Source organism: Macrobrachium nipponense, chromosome 2 (genome assembly GCF_015104395.2).
Source record: "Macrobrachium nipponense isolate FS-2020 chromosome 2, ASM1510439v2, whole genome shotgun sequence".
Taxonomy (NCBI): Eukaryota; Metazoa; Arthropoda; class Malacostraca; order Decapoda; family Palaemonidae; genus Macrobrachium; species Macrobrachium nipponense.
Window position 1 is genome coordinate 22769700 of NC_087201.1, and position 20749 is coordinate 22790448.

Here is a 20749-nt window from a genome sequence, read left to right on the forward strand (position 1 = left end):
AAATGTTCCAGAGAGAAATCTGTGAATGTGTGATTCCTCGAATCCGGAGAACGCGAATATGGGGGGGTCCACTGTATTTACTTGACCATAGTGAGTGCATGAAGGTAATTTACCAATTATCTATCATGACAAGCCAAGAGGGAATTGGGGAAGAGGCAAGCGTTTAGTTTTGAGAAAGCTGAATTACGAGTCCCTTACATGGCTATTCACAGTTTCACCCTACTAAACAAAAAAGGTGGAGGCTACATTTATTTGCAAAGGTTCGGAGTCTTCCATTGCAAATGAGGAAAAGGTTCTGTCTTATGAGCATTCTATTTGACTTCCAAAACCTAGAACAGAACCTCTGGTTTGAGAAAAGGGATGATCTGTGAGCCACCAAAGTTGTAGGAGACTTCTCCTGTCCAATTATAACACATTTTTTACTGTCTAGGTATGCGTATGCAGTGTGCTTTCTAGTAAATGTGTAAATCAAGCATTAAGCTTAACAATTCCAATTTAATTATAAGCATCAGACAGTTTCTCATTTTTAGTTTCATACTGCAATCATTTTCCATATATGTATGTTTGAAAAACAGACTACTATTGACAGTTATGCACAAAATCTGCCCACATATCTAATTTCATTACGGCAATTTTAGGAATACACTAGCTATATTGTAGACTTGAGGCAGTATAGAATATAATAAAATCATTCATACATATATTTTGCTTAGTAATGATTTTTGGAATGTATATGGTTAAGAAGAACATGCCTGACTGCCTACCTGCTCCATCCAGCTGTGCTAGCAAAATATTATTAAGTAATTTAACCAGATTTAGCTCTTACATGACTGGCCCAAAGGTTTCCTTTGCCCAAAGTTTGGTTGAAATTGATATGGTGGTTCTGGGGAGAGAGAAAAAAAGGAGGTTTACACCAGCCAGCACACAAAAACAGGTACCTCAGTAACTTATGATAAAAAAATGATCACTTTCATTTTCAGCTGAGGAGAGCTAATAGTGTGCTAGTTAAAACTTCTTGTGGGACAACATATTCTAATATACATATGTTATTTCACACCCTAAATGTGTGGGGCCCATAGGACTTACTCCAAGTGTGAGGCAACAATTGAGCAAGGTAACTTTAAAATGAAACACTTTCATTGAACGAGACCTTAATACCTAGTACACAACTATTATATGCAAGCACAAATCTGGATAATGCATATTAAGGGACTGAGCAGTAGAACTAAACGATTTATTTAGTTTATTGATGAAAGATACAAACAATTGCTACAGTTCAACACCCACAGGCTTTCATATAGTACACCTCTTAATTACAGAAACAATTGCTAAAATCAGAATATATTTTATACATGACATAACACTTGTCAAAAAGAGTAAACCACAAACAAGTTTATATGAATCAAGCTAAAGCTCCAAATTACAAGTACAAAGCTCTGAAAGCAAAGGTATGTAGCTTTATATACCAAAAACAACAAATTTTTAATAATTCCAGTCAAGTACCATGAACTTAACCATTTATGTTAACAGCATTTCATCTAGTATCACAGTTTCTAATACAAAAACACAATAAAGCTTGCTTAGACAAATCGTCAAACAAACATGGCCACATAATCTGGTCAAACTTGGTCAAATCAACTGACAATCAAATGCAGGCATAAATATAAAAGATAACCCATCAAGCAACCTAATAAAGATCCAATATCATGAATTGCAATTTTGTTGAAAGTTATTTCCAAGAGAATATTACATCTACCCTTAGGTAAAATGCTCAAGGGTTTTTTTTACGAGAAAAATTCAATTATATTCATCAGAAATTATTTCAAGGTTTACGACTCGTGTTCCAAGGTTTCGCCGCTTACGATGCCGATCTGACGGAAGAAATATTACTCCAAAAATGCAAAATAATCATATTTGAAGATTTTTTATGAAAAATGCAATAAAAAAGCAGTTTAAATAGTTTTTAATACACCCAAACCATTATAAGTAAGGTTTGCTTAGGATTTTTGAAGATTTTTGGCTTACAGCACGTCTCAAGAACGAAACCCCCGTTGTAAGCCAGTGACTGCCTGTATAGTTTAACAAAATTAATAGCAAATAACAATATATTGTGTTTGTTTGTTTGTATGGTGTTTTTACGTTGCATGGAACCAGTGAATAACAATATATTAATTAAATTAGTCCAATTTAAAAATCCATTTAAGCACACACAGAAAAAATTCTGTTCTCACAGAGTTGGCTCAACTTTTTTATAAAAAATATAACTATGGTCAAATGCGACTAAACCAGAAGACGATAATGTTCAAAATTTTCCTAAAATAAATTATCACTTTACATACCCACAAGACTAAAACATTAAAATGTTATTGCTAAAAACACAAATGTAAAGCAACGCAAAATGTTTAGGATGTGGAAACTTCAGGGCACTAATACTAACTGCAGCTTTTTATATATCAAATCTTTTGATTCCTCCAGAAAACAAACATATATTACAGCAAAATGTTTATAGCTACCAAAGACAAATAAAATAAATGTAAAAAAATATTTGTGCATAAAGAACACAACTATTGTTTCATTTATGAGGCAACATACAAAACAGGTCACCATCTTAATTACATCATCATAATTTTAGAACATACAAAAATAAAATGCAACCTGCACTCTGGGGATACTTTCTATTCTGGTACCTGAATAAAGTTTTCTCACATGGTGTGTATTCATAAAGTACCAATTCAATCAATAAATTTTGAACTTAGCAAGGCATGTCCAAATCATCTGCTAATGTTTTCAAGTGTCGGTCTTGACCATCATAAGCCAATTGGCATTTATTTTTTAATGAAATTTACACATACAAGCAATTGCTAGTTTTTTTAATACACATAAACTTAAAAATGCTCTGCTAATCCCATCATGTAAGAAGTATGAAGTAACTTTGGTTACAAGAAAACTAGTGAACCCCCATATTCGTAGATTTCTCTCTGGAACATATACCCCCAGTCTTCGCAGAAAATTCGCCAAGTCGCAGTATTTTTCTACGAGAAATATCCACAAATATGGGGGAACACTGTACTGAATAACGTGAAAATCTCTGCTCTAGTCATACAATCAATGCTTTCTGAATCCAAACTATCTGTTAAATTCCTTTACGTAAAGTTCTTGAAATCACTGTCACATTACCCTTTTGCAGTAATGGAATGATCACAGAAAAATGTTGCAAACCCAGTATATTATATATTTCACCCAGAATTTAAGGCTAGCTATTATTCATAAATAATCAAATAACTAGAAACAATCTTGTACAGTTCATCTGGGCTACACCTGCACCATTCAAGACTGCCGTAACATCTCGGCCTTATTCTGATGGCCATCTGCCGTTTCCGTACAGTTAGATGCATCGAGAAGCTAAATCAATTCAATCTTAAATATTTCTTAATATTTTATGATACTGTTCACTTGGAATGAAAGGATAAAAACTGTGTAATAACGTCCTTACAGGTCTATCCAACAAAAGAGAGAGAGAGAAACGTAAGTCATAGTCCCATCTTAGTATAATTTCAAAGCATCATTGAGATTTACAGGTCATTATGTGACCACAAGTAACTTTGCAGTTGAAAACCCCTAAGCAGACACATTTACACTGAAGCTCATTCCTCTGCCTTTTTATTTGCTCTTTTATACTCTCACATTGTTTTGTGTGTAAAGTAAGGATATTAAATAATGTAGAATAAAAAAAGATGAAATATTTTTTTCCTATTTTTATATCCTAAAGATTAAAAGCATGAAACAAAAAAGGAAAAAATTGTCCTGTCGTATGCCATTCCCTGAAACTTAAGAGCCAGTAGAGCAGTGAATGGTTTAATTTCATTTACATTTGTATCATACCGTTTTAGTACATGTGATATTGTAGGCAAACTTTCTATATATTCATGTAGAAACTGGTTGGCTCATGTGTTCATTGCTGTTACAATGTGCCTCATAACTTAGTCATAAAAAAAACTTATACATAAAAACCCCACAGGGTTTCCCTTACCCTGAACAATATGTTTCACACCTTTGGGCAAACAAAAAATGAATGGACTCCTCCTTATCGGTTACTACCCAGTCTACTGGCAATGCGTTGCTCGAATCTGTATTATGGTTTTCTTCGGAATCGGATAAATCTCCCTCAGTTTCTGTAAGAGGCTTCTGAGCTGTTACTCTGAGTTTTGTGGTCATCATCCGTGATAATATCTCTTCAGGCAAAAGATTTTTCATTCACTCTGGAACACTCATTATGGGATCAAAACATTAAGAAATCAATCATTTACCAATGAAATCCTGCTTAGAGGGAGGCAAGACATAGCTGTTCTCTGCAGACTGTCTTTCCATTACTAAAAAAAATTTGACATTTATCCCACTCCAACGTGCATGAGGCAAAGAGCCTCAGCAAAATTCTGGCACTCATGTTTTTCATGTCTTCCCCATCTTCACTCATCTCCTACCTGGGGTCCAACCTCCAGCTGGCCCAGCTAGTAGTAGTACCTCAATTCACGCCCCAAGCTCAGGTACAAGTATTTGTTGCTTCAAAGGATGAAATCTCTCTGGGTAAAGGTTAGATCCAATAAAAAATTGTGGCCTTTCAACAAAAATCATTAACAGCAGGATGACAGATAAGGTTAATGGCACTGAGTGTTCCTGTTTCTTTGGTTTCAACCCTGCATGCCTGGTGGATGACCTTAGTTACAAACCAATAGGCAATAGCAGGAGTCACTGACCTTATTTAGCTAGGAAGGGCACACTACATGGAACAGGTTATCCTTTTGTATATTTAACCTATGAATCTCCATGGTTTATGTCATTTCAATGGATAGGCAGACTAACAAATTTTCCAGGTATACAAACCAGAACCTAGTAAGGAGGAGCATTCCTCATTGCAAGCTGGAATTAGTTGTTGAAACCTTTTAATAAGGTAGTTAACTGTTGGGTGATGGGGGTGAGAAGGGAATACTACTCTCACTAACCTGAAATCACTGAGCCACTTTTTTCCTCGCCATCAAGAACAATATAAGGTGGTTGATGTGGGTAATATGATAATAGGCTCCGATCTGTATACAGTCAACTCCTGCTATTTGCGGTCTTGCAATTCGTGGACTCACCTATTAGCGGATTTCTCTATTCTCTGTATTTTTCACAGAGAAATATTCACTAATAACTATTTTTGCACATCATTTTCATGACAGTGCACCTTTTTTTTTCTTTTTGAACTATCAAAACAGTTCTAAGCATTTTTAAAGGGGTTTTAAGTATTTGTTTGTGGTACACGTCCACCACGAATACCGGGGACCAACTGTATCTATGAAAGGAAGTAAGTACTATTTGCCCCTACATCCCCTTGAAATGTACCTGGATGCCAGTGGCAAACTATCCACTCTTGATTTACTTTTCCAACTGTCAAAGATGAAGGAATACCAGACATCCACTTACCAACACAATGGAGTAACCCATCAAACAAGCCTGGAATGTTTGCAGGGCTAGTGGTGCTGCTTGCCTCTTGAAATATAGATGTGCAGATAAGGTATGTCCTTCACCCGCATACCTGAGGCAAACAGGTCATTAAGGTGAACACCCTAACTCTCCCCCAATGTGTCTGAGTAGACACACTTTGGAAGGAGCTGAGTTCAGGAAGAAAACTCCCATGAGGAGGTTCTTGTCATCCAGCAACTCTGTGAGATGCTCTCTCATATCTATGCTAACGGCACAAGCTGGGAGGTAGGATCACTTGGAGCTGATCAATGCCATTTCAGTTACCACTAAAGCTAGTGCAAGGGAGAAGTCCATGCAGAACAAGAGTTCTGTAACAATAGGTGGGCAAGGAGATCAGCAAAACCAAACTAGCAGACACAAAAGATCTGGCTTCTCCCAGTTAATTAACATCCCAAAGTCAGATAAAATGCAAGCATGCATTCTCTATCTGTACCAACTATACCTCAAAGGATGCCAGAATTAACACTTCAAGAGGTGGAGAGTTCAGGTGTAATTCCCATGAGGAGGCTCTGGTCATCCAGCAATGAAGAAGTTTGCTTGATTTGTGGTTAGCTGGGAACACTATGATCCTTAAAACAGACTGTTAACCACAGGCTAGCAGCAACCACAGCTTTCAGAACAACTTCCTCACCTCCTGAGTAAACCCTAGAGAATGTTCCATCAACAATTAGGGTTACACAAAGGGACAGTGGCAACTTTCCCCAAAATCATTTACTTCATATTAAGCCAAACAATTCTGTTCCAACTCTGCTGAAGAAGTTCTGAAAGAGAAAAACCCTCAGGTTTACAAATTCCCTAAATCAAGAGTTACTCTCCCTGGTGAGTTATTTCAGGCTGTGGGCATGAACAGCTAGACTTAGCAGCACCAATCATTAAAAAATAATTTTATGTAGTCACAACTAATCAAAATTATGGTCCAAATCCTACAAAATTTTGAATAATAACAATTGTAGTTTAACTTCTAACCTCTCGAAATCTTGGTTTGTATCCTTTAGACTATGATCAGTTGAAACCAAACTACACACTGCCAATGCATGTGTTAATGAGTAACTACAAATTGGCTTGAACAAACTTGGAACATACCAAAAGTTGGCCAAATAACATGTGCATGGCTTACAAAGATATAGTGAACCCTCTCCTACTATTTCAGGCTTGTAGACATCAGGAGTTCCAAATGTACTACAACACTAAATGGTGTGCAAACAAATTGTTCTTGAATTTATGGGTTCCATACAATAAATAACTAGCAACAATATCCTCTCTGTAACTGGACAACATGGTCCCACTTGCACCCCAACCAAGAGGGTAACAATGACTACCAAGTGAGCTATGGGGAAGCACTGCATGTCCGCTCATATTACAGGGGTACAACAATAAGTACCACCAGTAACGAGCAATCACGCCGAGCCAAAGCTAACCTGACCATGGAACAGTTCCCAGCTGTGGTTATCTGTCAAATGGAACTCCCTATGTTCAGTGAAAACAAATTAGTAGAGACCTGACGAGTGGGCATGGCACTATGTCATGAATGAAACTCCAAAGTCTTGTTGACCACTAGTATACTGGGGTGCAACTAGACCACTAGTATACCAGGGTGACACAAGTGTGTTCAAGTACCAAAGAGCACCACACAATTGAAACCCATTGCATGCGAACCCTGTCTGTAAGTGCACAAAGGATCATACACATAAAAGTAAAAAGGTAGCACTGATTCTATCATACATACTTTAGGAGAAGCATCACTGGTGAGCACTCCCTATGCCTGGGAAACAAGAGTCAACCTGATGTAAGAAGCTTACTTGGTGAGATCTGTGTCACCTTTACCTACAGCAAATGTAAACATTTGGAGAGTTGGGGGGCAATTACTCTTAAAAAGAAACAATAATGGTGGGGATTCACCTAAATGCAGGGCACGAAGAACCACAGAAACTCACCCAGGCCCTTTCGGCCCTTAACACTTTCCCAGATAAAGAAAACAAGCTCCAACTTAGTAGTCAGCAACAGAGCTACAAGATATTCTCACTTGATGGCAGCTGAAGAATAGCTCCTCAGTGGTGGCAACCATTAATAATTACTGTTCTTATTAAGTTTCAACAACTAATTCCACCTAACAGCAAGGAATGTTCCTCCTATCTAAGGCAATGGTTTGCATTTACAAAGGAACATATAAATAATATACATTATAAAGTGAAAAGTATGAGCAGCTGCATGTTCACCACTCATCAGTGTTTCATTAACCAATGTGCAGTCTTGATCAAACATTCTGGGTTCCAATTATTAGAATTAGGTGAACAGAGTACGTATAATGAACATGGAATACCAAAATAAATATCATAGGTTTCTATCATCACATTTAATTACACAATAAAAGAAGTTCCTACCATCACATCTAAATAACAAAATAAAATAACGCTAGTAATTCTTAATACAGTGAATTTTGGAGTAAAGTATAAAAATTATTTCCCTTTCTTACTACCTTTCTTCTTTCCACTTCCCCCACCATACTTAGCAGCAAGGTTATCCAGAAAAGAGTCCATCTCTTCCTCTCTGCCTTTGTTTCGTTTCTGAATCAGTGCTTTAAGACTATCCATATCATCACCCAAACCAAGCTCCTTTTTCATTTGCTGTGCTTCCTTTGCCTCTGCTGCAGCCTGAGTAATAAAAGAATACAAAGTTAGGAACCACAGAAGATTATACGTACAGCCAGTCATCAAGGGTGTGCATTGCTTTACGTATTATCATTCAAAAAGGGTTTTCTGGTAAATCTTGCAAGAGGAAAACAATTTACCGATAAATCTTACAAGAGGAAGTCAATCATAACCAGTATGGGTATTCTATTTATGTAATTTGTTGTTTTATTAAGTTAATTTTTAAAAAAGCACACCACTTTTTTTATACTGGGTTACAATGTGCAAAAAGTGTTCTGATTTGAAGATTGTTTTTATATGTAGCATCTATGTTTTTATCATATGTAACATCCATGTGGATTTCATTTTCTTCCTTTTTTCCTATTTGGGATGCCATGTTTGTGCCATATTTTAATAGTGTACCTGTTCAATAAAATATTCTGTATTTCTAATAGTAGTCTCTCTTAAGTATTAGAGGTATTCTCTCGTATGTATTGTTTAATTTCCTTAGTTTGAGATTAAAAACCTTACTGAATAGCCTACATCCAATACTATCTAAACCTTACAATAGTAACACACTTGCTGTATACAGCCCATCTATTTGCCCACACCAAGGCACTGCTGGAATGAAACCTTAGACACAACACAGCTGGGTAATTTACACTGTATACTGTTCAAATTTTTCAGTATGGTGGTACATAAACTGCAGAAACGCTTATTTAAAATTAAAACATAAAACAAAATATTAAAATTAAAAAACATAAAACAAAATATATGTTTAAAATAAACTGAAAAAAAGTATTGGCGGGGGTTCCGTTCTCAGATGGTTGGCGATAAGCAAAAATCACCATTAACCGATAAGCGAAAACCACCATTAATCGAAACTCTGCTATTTGGACTGCCTGTATTTAATTTATATATGCTGCAGTCACAGTACATAACACAATGAAATGGTTGAATGTGCGCATATACCAACCAAAATAAGGCTATCAACTCATGAGTGTTGCCACCTTATTTTTATTTTTCTTTTCAAAATTTTGCCAATCAAAATCAGGGTGTCTTGAAGGTCAAGCCAGGATATACAGAGCATCATAACTTGTTTCTTCCATCTATATTTTAATTTTTCACTTTAATTAAAAAATTGTGTACATATTCTTTCTTTCATAAGTATATTCAATTAGAAAATTTTGTACATATTCTTCCATAAGTATAATCAAGTTCTTTCATCTTCTGGCATATCAATCAAATCATCCCCCTCAAACTTCTTATTCATGACATCAAACAATTACTATACCTATTCTCTGTTTTTTTCCATCTGTCCATCCGCCTGTGGTGGTCGCGCATGGTAACACTGCGTCCCAGGCTTTAAATAATATCCTATTTTGAATATTAACGGTGTAATTCGCATACAATAAATTATTAAAACACTTTTCAGTTGCAAATGTATACCCAGATATCCTTTTATTTACCTAAAACTTAGACATGTCGTAACTGTTTAAAGCCTGGGACGCAGTGTTACCACGAGCGACCACCACAGGCAGATGGAAGATGGAAAAAAACAAGAGTATGGTGCTATTGTCCTTCTGACGATTATCAATCTGTCAGTCTTTTTGACATATATTTTCCTGTCTTTTAACTCATGGATATTTCACTAATAATTCTGGAGCTATGTAGTCTGGAGCTATGTGTACTACCACCAGTGACACTTTCTGAATACATGGCTTTATCAGCATCATCAGCAGAGACTTTTTGCAAATAATCATGAAAAATATAATAATTAGGTTTGGGGAGTTTGTCTTAAACCTAAATTATGAAGAGATGTTTGATCTTTCACATGGAAGCAATAATTTTGCTATAAATGTGTTTGCTAATGAGCCGTAATTGATTAAAAAAACGCAAATTTTTTACGAAGTGCAATTTTCAGATTTTCCAAACTACTTATGTTAACGTTTTGTATTGTAGCTAAGTAAGTTAGTGGCATCGGGTTTGCATTTACTTCGAGATTCATCATCTGTCGACCCATTAGCATCCACAACATTTTCCATGATTGACATGTTTTTCCCCCCCCCCGAAAATAACTTACATATGACGCGCCCAGCGCGTCATCTGTCCACTTACAGAAAAAAAATTATTAAAGCGCTAAACGTCATCAGATCACAAGAGGGTTAATGTGAAAACTTGCTTCTGCTGGTAATCACACACCTAAAGTGGTTTGGTTCCCAATAACCACACCCGGCTCCCGTCTGAGGCGACTGAATACAGTGAGAGGTCTGGGCTCGGGGGCTCTATGGACTTCCCTGCAAGAAGCACAACACTATGAACAGCCACAAACATCTGGAAGGGATCAGATCTATGTTCCATGGCTCTAACTCATTGTCTGGCTGAGGCTCTTCTTCTGTGCCAGTGCCTCTCAAGTGCAACTGAAGTATCATCAAAGTTGAGCACCTGGAATGAGCTTCTCCTGAGAGGATGTGCCCCAAGAGATGCAACCAGCATTAGCTGGCATGCTTACTAAGGAGGAGAAATCTCATGATTAATAGATGGTCTACTTGAGCTGGTGTCGGAATCACTTTGAAAAAAAACTGAATCAATCACCACACCCAGATTGTTCACTCTTTGTTTAGGTTCCACAGATGGCTTTGTGGTATTTATTAGTAAGCCTAGGGGTTTTGCCAAGCCCATTACAAGCTCTCTTGCCCTCAAGCAATCCTTCCTGGACTTTACAAAGATAATCCAGTTGTCTAGGTACAGAAGTACTTTACTCTTAAGAAGTGGAGCCATTCAAGGAGATAGCACCCTAGCAAAAGCTTTGAGCGCAGGAAAAAAATAAAAAGTTCAACATTGATATGGTCTTTCCCCATATAATAATAATAATAGTTGGGAAGTAGACCTTTTAAACAACTTATATTGAAAATAATGGCTAATTCAGCTGCGTTAATTTTATACAGGACTTTCTCAAGTCTCCTTATTGTTGATTTTTCAGTACAGGCAATTCCCTGTGCCAATGGAGGACAAGTCAAAAGCAGTGGATTCATGGGACAATTATTATTCTGCATGAGAAATACACCAATCTTATTTCTCTCACTCTATCTGTCACTCTTTCTTATTTTCTCACAGCGTTTCAACTCAGGCTCTGCTGGTCATCTTCCAGGTGCAGGTTGGAGTTGAACTGATGCTGTTAGGAGTCCTGTAGTGTTTACCCAGTGGCGACAGCAGGGTGCAACGGAATGTTTGATTTTTGATTGGGTGCATGCTCAGCACTGTCTGCTTACTTGCTGCCTCAAGACAGTTGCTGGAGTTCATGGTTCTCTGGCGTAGCCTTGATGATAGTCTCAGCACTCAGTTGATGTCATGGAGAGCTCCAATTTCATTGGTCTTCGCTCTATGATGTCATTCCTGGTGTTGTCAGTGTTTCCTTCATGGAGGGCAACGTCGGATCTTTGTGAATATTGGCGGTATTATTGCTGGTATCATTTGTTAATACCATTTCCTTGAGACAGGTTCTGCTTTAAGTTCATGGAAAGGAGAAGGCTTCTTGTGTTGTGTTCTGGGAGAGCTTTTTTTCCAAAATGAGTAGCACTCCAGCACGCGCAGATATCTCGGGTCAGGGGCGCTTCCGAGGAAACATAGTATTGTTGACCATACTTTCCTGGGAAGGAGTCTGGTGTGGCTGATAAGGGTGTGTAATCAAAACAGAACTCAACAAATGGTACTCTTGCTATGCCGCACCACCCCACCGCAAGAAACCATCAAACTATTACAAGGTCTTCATGCACTCCAAGTATTGAGAGGAGGGAGAAGCTATGAAGAAAATCATTTTGGAGTACATCACCACGACAGAGGAGGGCAGAAGATAAATAAGCCTTGTAATTTATTACAAGAACGGGAGAATGGCATGGCCTTCTTATGAGGAGTAACCATTCCTCACCTGCAGTCCTCGGAAGCACCCCTTACCCAAGATGTCTGCACTTGCTGGAGAGAGAAAAAAAAAAAACAACAACTACTTCCTAAATATGACACAAGACGCCTTCCTCCTTCCCACGAGCTTAAGGCGGAACCTGACCCAAGGACCAATAATACAAATAATACTAGCAATAATACCGTCAATATTCCTGAAGATGACCCCCCAATGAAGGACACACCGACAGCAACACCAGGAATGACGTCATAGAGCAAAGAGCCAATGAAAATGCAGCTCCCTATGACATCAACCGAGTGCTGAGACGATCATGAAAGCTACGCCAGAGAAACCATCAACTCCAGCAACTGTTTTGAGGCAGCAAGTAGGCAGCCAATAGCAGACGTCAGTCCTGAGCACACAGCAATCAAGACAACATCCCGTTGCACTCCACTGGGACCACCTGGTATAAAACACTGCATGACTCCTAACACCATCAGTCCAACTCTAACCTTCGCCTTCAAGATGCCCAGCAGAGCCTGAGTCGAAATGCTGTGAGAAAATATAAAGAAAAAGCAAGAAATAGTGAGAGAGAGAGAGAGAAAAACAAGATTGATGTATTTCTTATGCAGAATAATAATTGTCCCTTGAATCCACCATTTCTGACATGTCCTCCATTGGCACATTGCTTGCCAGTCTAAGTAATACTGAAAAATCAACAATAAGGAGACTTAAGAGTCCTGTATAAAATTAACGCTGCTGAACCAGCCATTATTTTCAATAGAAGTAAGAACAATATAATAACAACTGCTGTAATTGCAACTCAGTGAAGAGAAGCTCGAAGCCAGAGCTGTCAAATACAGTCATGCCCCTACATACGAAAAATCCAGGTTACAAAGGAAAGGATGAAGATTTTTTTGCTTCTATGTACGAAAATAATTCAGGTTGCGAAAGGGTGTATGTACTGTAGTCTGAGATTTGCCCGGGCAGCCGAGGACAATTTCAAAACTCTCGCGCCGCCAACTCGGTAGACTTGCCACCATCCTCCCGCTCTCCCATTGGTTCCTGATGCTAGTCACCGCCATAAGATCCTGCTCTCCTATTGGTCAGCATCTATCCCATCATGCCTCTATATAAAGGTATTCCTTGACCATTTCTTTGCGGCAGTGTTATCATAAACACCTGGAATTCGTTCATTCTCATAGATTTTGTTTGTTAACATAAATTTGTTAGTGATTTTGCTTTCGTTGTACTGTAAGTTACTTTATCATGTTGTGTGTGAACTTAATTATGTTATTAGCCAGAATCCCAAGAATGTTGCTGAAGTTCACGGAGACGAAGATGGAGATAATCAAGAAGTGTTGTGTTTTCTGCAATTTTGTTGATGTGTTTCATAAAGTTTAGTGTTAATGTTTTCTGCCATTTTTTAAATGTGTTTCGTAAAAATAAGTGTTCATGTTTTCTGCCATTTGTCCTCCTCCTCTGTCGCCACTTTCGGACATCGCCTAACTTGAAAAGTAAGGATCCACCTTTTACTACATACGTACGTATAGTATTTCTTGTACCCTGTACACTAATACACATTATTTACAGGTAAAGTCACAGTTAGGTTAGGTATTGAACGGTCCAAATTGATGTATTTCACTGTTTATTGGTCAATTTAGCTTTATTATAAAATTTACTGTGGTGTTTTTGTAGGGCTTGGAACGAATTAGGCAATTTACATGTAAAACGTAGTTCAAGACACAAAAAAAATCAGGTTACGAAGGCTGCTTCGGAATGGATTCATTTCGTAACCTGAGGCACTACTATATGTCAGTTTAATGTGACTGGATGGGGGTGTTGTAATTAACAGGAATATCTCTCTCTCTCTCTCTCTCTCTCTCTCTCTCTCTCTCTCTCTCTCTCTCTCTCTCTCTCTCTCTCTCTCTCAAGAGAAATAGGCAGAATAAAGAAGTTCTTAAAAACGAGGTTGAGAAGACGTCTAAATATAGATTGGTTGGAAGGGGGAAAGAGAAATAGTACGTATGTATTCTTCACATCTCTTTACCAACCATTTATTTCTTTTTTTAAAGGGTATTGTATTAAGCTAACTTTTAAATGAAATTACAGTGACTTTAATTTAATTTAAAAGTTAAGTTTAATACTTACAGAGTATGTTTAGGGGTTATATTTGTGCTCAAATTCTTGGTATAAGCATTTGTTAGCATTTTTAGAGACCATGCCAAACTTATGTGAAAATTCCCCTTGCGCAAGGGGGTCTGGAACCTAACCACGTGTAAGTTCCAGGTATGACTGTAGGGACAAGAAAGTAAGCACCTTACCTGTCTACCGTAAGTATCCATGTACAGGCAGTCCCCAGTTATCAGCAGTGTCAGTTATCGGTGATTCAGTTTCATGACACTTGTCTGGCACGCGAAAATCAGTGATTTTCGACACCAAATTACATCGACTTCCAGTTATCTGAGCCGATAATTGGGTACTGGGCCCGATACATACCTAATAGATGCCCCATAACTGGTTATTGGCACCTATAAGCGCCTAAAATTGCCAATTTTTGGTTATCGGGGATTTTTGCCTATCGTCAAGCCATGGGAACAGAATCCCTGTCAATAACCGGCAACTTCCTGTACCTTTCTTCACCGGGGTTAAAGAGGTGGAAGATGAGTCCATGGAAAAAAGGGGAACAGTTGGACACAGAGGTTGAGCCTGGATATGTCTAGGACTGGCCTCTTACTTCTGTGTTATTGGAATTAGGAATAGCTTGTAAAAAGCCTGGCAAAGTAGCCAGGACTTCCTTTAATACTGCCTTCTCTAATGGAGAAAAGACTTCCTGACTCAACACCTGCCTTTTCTCTGGGTTGCTCTGTATGAATTAAAGGTTACAAGATGTTGAAGAGGTGATGAATTCCTGAAATAAATGGAATAACCTTCCCAAAGAACTCTTGTACCAGCAATCCCATCTGAGTGTTCCCACACTTGAGTGAAGTGGCCCAACCTGCCACCCACGGGCATCTGAAGGCTCTAAGAGCTATTCTTTATCAGTCTTAGGACTCTTGATATTGGTGAAGGAATTACACATCCCCTTTTGGCAGAATGAGATCTGGATACTTGCCGCCAAAAGAAGACTATTGATAATTTATAATAAGAGGAAGAGAAGGCGACTTCCTTTATTGGCCTGGGACTGGTGAAGAAAAGTACTATTTCAGTTTTCTCCATCTCTGTAGCTATAGGCATGGACAGCTTGTCATCAATTACCTTCCCAACTGAACTAAAACCCATGACTATCTGCTATGGAGGGAGACTGAAAGAACCAGGTGAGAACACACAGTTCACCAATCACATCAAGAAATGCCTTCTCTAGGGAAGCGAAAACTCTTAGGGCTTATCAAAGGATCCCTGGCCATAGGAGGAAATAGTCCACCAAACTCCTTCAAACACTGTTCATCAGTGTTCAGCACCATCCACTAAAGAACACAGCCAAGATGCTTTAGCCAAACTTGTACATACCTCAACCTCTTGAATAAAAAAAATGCCACTTGGCAGATGCAATTGCACCTCTTGACTGGAACATGGAAAAAAAAACCTGAATCATGAGAAAAGGGGGAAAAAATACCCTATTCGATACACCATATCCTTCCAGGCAGACAGCAAGGGAGACAAGAGAGAGGACTTTTTAAATGGAGATTCTCTTTGGCAAAACATTTGCCATTGAGCCAAGTCTCCCACATACAGAATCTGATAGCTTAATGAAGAACTACAGATATCTGTCAAGCACAACCGAACCAGTTCCTTAAAATGGAGGGGATGAAACAATGTTGTCAGGAGGAGCCTGGTCTTAAAGTCCTCATCATCTAGGACAAAAGTATCCCCAGAACCAGATGGTTTCACAAGACTAGGTATGAAAGTTCTCATAATCCATTCAGCAGAAACTGGAAATTCGAAACCCTCTCAGTGTGGACTTGCTGGTGCCCTGTGCGGACCCGTTGATGCCTTGCTCACAGATGCCTCATGCAGATTCACTAAGGCCTCATGGGGACTCACTGATGCTCGTGCAGACTCACTGCCACCTGTGTGGACTCACTGATGCCCATGCAGAATTGCTGATCCTAGTGCAAACTCGATAAAGCCTTGCATAAACTCAACGACACCTCACAAAGCTCAACATGTGCAGAACTGTATGTGGACTCGATGCCTAGTGGAAATCAACAGACTAACTGGAGCATGCAAAAATCTGGCTTGTCTAGCCTGTGCTTGAAAGGCAGTGCATACAAGCCACATAAGCCAAGACACAGACATAACAGTGCCCTTGTCAAAAACAAAATTTGGAAAATCAAAGATCGAAGGGGAGAACTGGTGCAAATGAATACTACCTGATTGCCCATGTGCCACGGCAGCACTTACTGCAGAATGTAATCAGTTATCTGGCTCGGACAGATCGTTAAAATAACCGTGGGACAATGGATTCATACAAAAGATCTAGACCTACCATACCTGTCTTTATGCAACCATGATCTAACGGTGTCCATGGAGGACCAAGAAGCAAATGCAGGAGACAGAGGACAAAATCCTTAAAAATCATGGGATATCAGTCCTCATCTGGAAACCCTGGCGTCAATAACATCGCCGTTGCGACGCCAGTAAGAACTAACAAATCAAAAACATCTGGAAAGCCCCCGAACTACCAACCCTGTTAGCCGGGGGAGCCAAGATGACACTGTCCCTGCCAATGCACTAGACACAGTCAATGTCAGACTCAAAATTGTTACTAAAAAACTTACTCCTAGACTTAACAGTCCATTTCTGATTGCATTAAATCTAACCTAATACCCTGAGCTGTCATTTTGGGTGTAGAAGGATCTAGTACAATGAACCCCATCGTATTTGTGGGGGATGCATACCAGACACCCCCCCTAAATGCCTAGAGTCTGCGAATACATAGAACCCCCTCTAAAAATGCTTATAACTGCCTATCTTGAAAGTTTAAATACCAAATATATATTTAAAGTATCATCCTACATCAAATATATACCTTGAATTATTATTCTACTACTGTATTAATCTTTGAAATAATATTAATATCATTTCAAAGTCACGTTAAAACATTTTACCATTAGCAATATATACGTACAGTCAATGAGAGAGAGAGAGAGAGAGAGAGAGAGAGAGAGAGACACTACCTTACGGACCTACAGCTCGTTCGGGTTACCCCAGGTCCCTCAGAGAGAGAGAGAGAGAGAGAGAGAACCATTGAATAGGCAACATCATATATTTAATCATCAAGAGTTAAATTATTTATGTATTATTTCTTAGAGAATATGTATGATATCGAAAGGTTGAAATGAACCTCTATAGGCAACACTTCTTCCCCTCCACCATATACATAGTATATCTTTTCCAGAGCGGCAGAGAGAGAAAGAGAGAGAGAGAGAGAGAGAGAGAGAGAGAGAGAGAGAGAGAGAGAGAGAGAGAGAGAGAGAGAGAGATAAAAGAAGGAAGAAATAGAGATGAGATGATCAGGTGATGGAACCGTGGTCACTTTTTGTCAAGTAATGTGACATTTCTGACTAGCCCACCTTCTCTCCTCCTTCACAACTTAATGGCAAAAGACGGAAAATTCTGTTCTATAATTTTTCTAAATAACTTACTACGGAAATGCATAAATATTTGAATAACAGTGTATTGCTATTATTATTTGAAAATTAGTACTTATTATGAATTAGGTAAATCATTTAATTATTATACAAAACAAAGAGAGAGAGAGAATGATTATTTTTATTCAAATATAATTTTATCTTATTAAACTTGATATGGCACTAATCAGTGTTAATATTTGAAATTTTTTGTATCATAATAAAGTAGTCATGAAAATAACATCAAAATATGCTAATTAGTGAATATTTATTGATGGATAAATGTGTTAATACCAGTTGGTTAAAGAGAGACTTTCCCAGAGAGAGAAGAGATAGATCCTTCAGTATATCCTTTAACCCCAAGATGTTCACAGTTCAATGCACATAGCACAATACGGCAATATTTAAATACTGTTTGGGAAAGATCTCTGATAATGAGCAACAAAGGAATCTTATAAAAAAAAAATTAAACATGTTACAAAAGACTTATGAAAATAATTTAGAAATGGTAACTATACCTAAAGAAGTTTCAGAGCATAAAACTATACATGTGTTTACCTTGCGCTTCCTTGCATTTTTCTTCTTTTTATCTTCTTCGCTAAAATTTGGGAAATCAGGGACTTCTTCTTTCTCGATCCATTCCTCGATTATCCCACGGAACCTACGAAGAAGAAGACAAAACTTCAAGTTGAACATATCAAAATCCAGATAAAATACAATCATCCCATTCCCAATTAATAAAACTTTAGTACTTTCAGACAGAATTTCCTGCTTCCATTTTCTCTAAGTCCTTAGCAGTAATCTTTGACTTTTCAAGAAAAATGTTCAATTTTGATCAAATAAGAGCTAAAATGAGAAATGACATGACCAACTGATATTTCTACTAAAGAATAAAATATTTAGTTAGTGGTTCCATACTTCAGAATCTAAAATAAAAAAAATAAAAAATAAATCTTGTAATCTTAATTACCAAATACACAGCGTACAGCAACAAAAATTAATATGCAGTACAGCATTTTGTTTAATAAAATTGCAGCAACTATTTCTTGATATTATGGCACCATCAAAAGTGAATAAGATATTAAATATCATTGAGAGAGAGAGAGAGAGAGAGAGAGAGAGAGAGAGAGAGAGAGAGAGAGAGAGAGTAAAAAAATTTTGCCCAGATTTTGACTTCTAAGTATACATCTAATTACAAACAAGTATTACGATAGATTCATTTCTAAGTATATATCTAATTACATAAAAGTATTAAGATAGATTCAAGTATCTTCCTGGGAACTGAAGTCAGGGTGATTGGCATGTATGCAGTAGGAATGTAGTTCCCTGGTTCAATCAACAGCTATAACTAGTTCATCCTTAGAACCCTTGATGAATACTGGCGCACTACTCACCCTTCAAAGGCTCCATTATACTTTTGGGTGGTTTTCTAATGCTTACGTGTGTAAATGTGTTTTTGGATTTTCTTTTTCATTAGATCCAGCCCTATCTTCATCTAACTTTGCCTTCTTAGTTAATCAATCTACTTTCCAATACTTTGTAAGAACCATTTCTGTCTCCTGTGATGGCTATATCTTGATAGTTAAAAGTGCTGTCCGTCTCTCCCAGATTGCTTTAGCAATACAGTGGAACGGCCCTGTATTCGCGGGGGTTAGGTACCACAACCCCCAGTGATTACCGAAAATCCGCGATATATTGGAAGCCCTCTAAAAAATTATTATAACTGTGCATTTTCATAGCTATTACACCAATTACGTACCCTCTAAAAAGAGGCTTAAAACTGCCTGTTTTTTGGTAGTGTTTTGCACTCGCCCCAGATTCATACCGACACCCTTTTAGGAAGGGTGAGCGAGTCAGAATATTCTGGCATGTCCAATTTAGCAGTTCTCTGGTATTTTAGCAATAATTTACCTTAGAAATAGCACTAAAGGAACGTATTTCACTGGGCGACACGGCTTCCTCGCCCAGAAATAGATTTTTCCTACGTCAAAATCCCTTTTTTGTGACTAAATACATTTATGATAAAAAATGTATAAGTCACCAAAATAACATGAAAATACAGTAATCAGTCCATTTTTTCCAACGGAAAAGTCTGCGAATCACTGAATTCCGCAATTCATTGAAAAAATGCGTTGCCGAAAATTCCACGAATAACTGAATCTGCAGTATATTTTCATAGCTAACAACGCTTGAATGCATCCTGCTCTCTGAGAGTCATAACAAGAGTTATGAATTACAAGGATCCAATTTTCAAAATATGTACTTTTGAGAGATTATTCTCAACTGTTCAATGGCCACTTGTATTTCCATGTTTTTTTCATATTATAAACTACCATTTTACTCCTGCTTATACACACCAAGAGTTCCAAAATAACACTAATTTTGGATGTCTCGTGGATACTGGATTTCAGGCAGACAAGGGCCTTACCTCTCATGTGGTCTATGCCAAGGTATATAGAATAAGGGAGAGAGGTACAGTCACTTTGGTCGCGGGGGTAGTTGTGGGGTATTTTCGTGATAGGCCTGGAGGACAGGTATTGGGAATTAGGCCTGTAAGTGTCATATGTCCTTTTCACTCTGTTATCTTCTATACGTTTGGTATTCTTTTGAATTCAAATAGATCACTGTTCACATACAAAATCGTGGATTGATAATGTTTGGCTTTCTAATATATAATAGAAGCCTTAGATTAATATTTGACCTCACAGTTATTTACAAAGGCTTATTTATAATACATTATTTAATAAAGTAACATAAACATACATAGATAACAGGAAACAGCATCTGGCTTCATAATAGAAATGAAAAATACTTAACAAAAATGAGAAAAAAAAAAAATTTTAGAATTGTCACGGCATAATTTAGTTAATTTACGCTTTTTTTTTTCTTTTTTTGCCTACTCTACATAATTTGGCCATTCAGAGCTCTCATCCTCAAAAACATCCAAAATCTGAAAAAATAAAAAAAATCACTTTCAAAGGCAAGGATACACAATTTTCAATATGGCATGCCAAGTCGTAAATTCTCTATTGCCTGGTTTGAGTGCATTTTCTCCATTGTAAGTTTAT

General features: G+C 37.8%; 1 protein-coding gene across 1 annotated transcript in view; it reads right to left on the reverse strand.

Annotated features, from left to right (window-relative positions):
* Positions 1–1228: 1228 nt before the first annotated feature.
* LOC135220482 (dnaJ homolog subfamily C member 9-like) overlaps positions 1229–20749 on the reverse strand; it is a 187193-nt gene continuing 167672 nt past the window's right edge. The window contains exons 5-6 of the mRNA XM_064257610.1: positions 18240–18342; positions 1229–8174 (exon numbers count right to left, since the gene is read on the reverse strand). Of these exons, the coding sequence (XP_064113680.1) occupies positions 7980–8174; positions 18240–18342 (298 nt within the window). The 3' untranslated portion in view covers positions 1229–7979. The remainder of the gene's footprint in view (positions 8175–18239; positions 18343–20749) is intronic.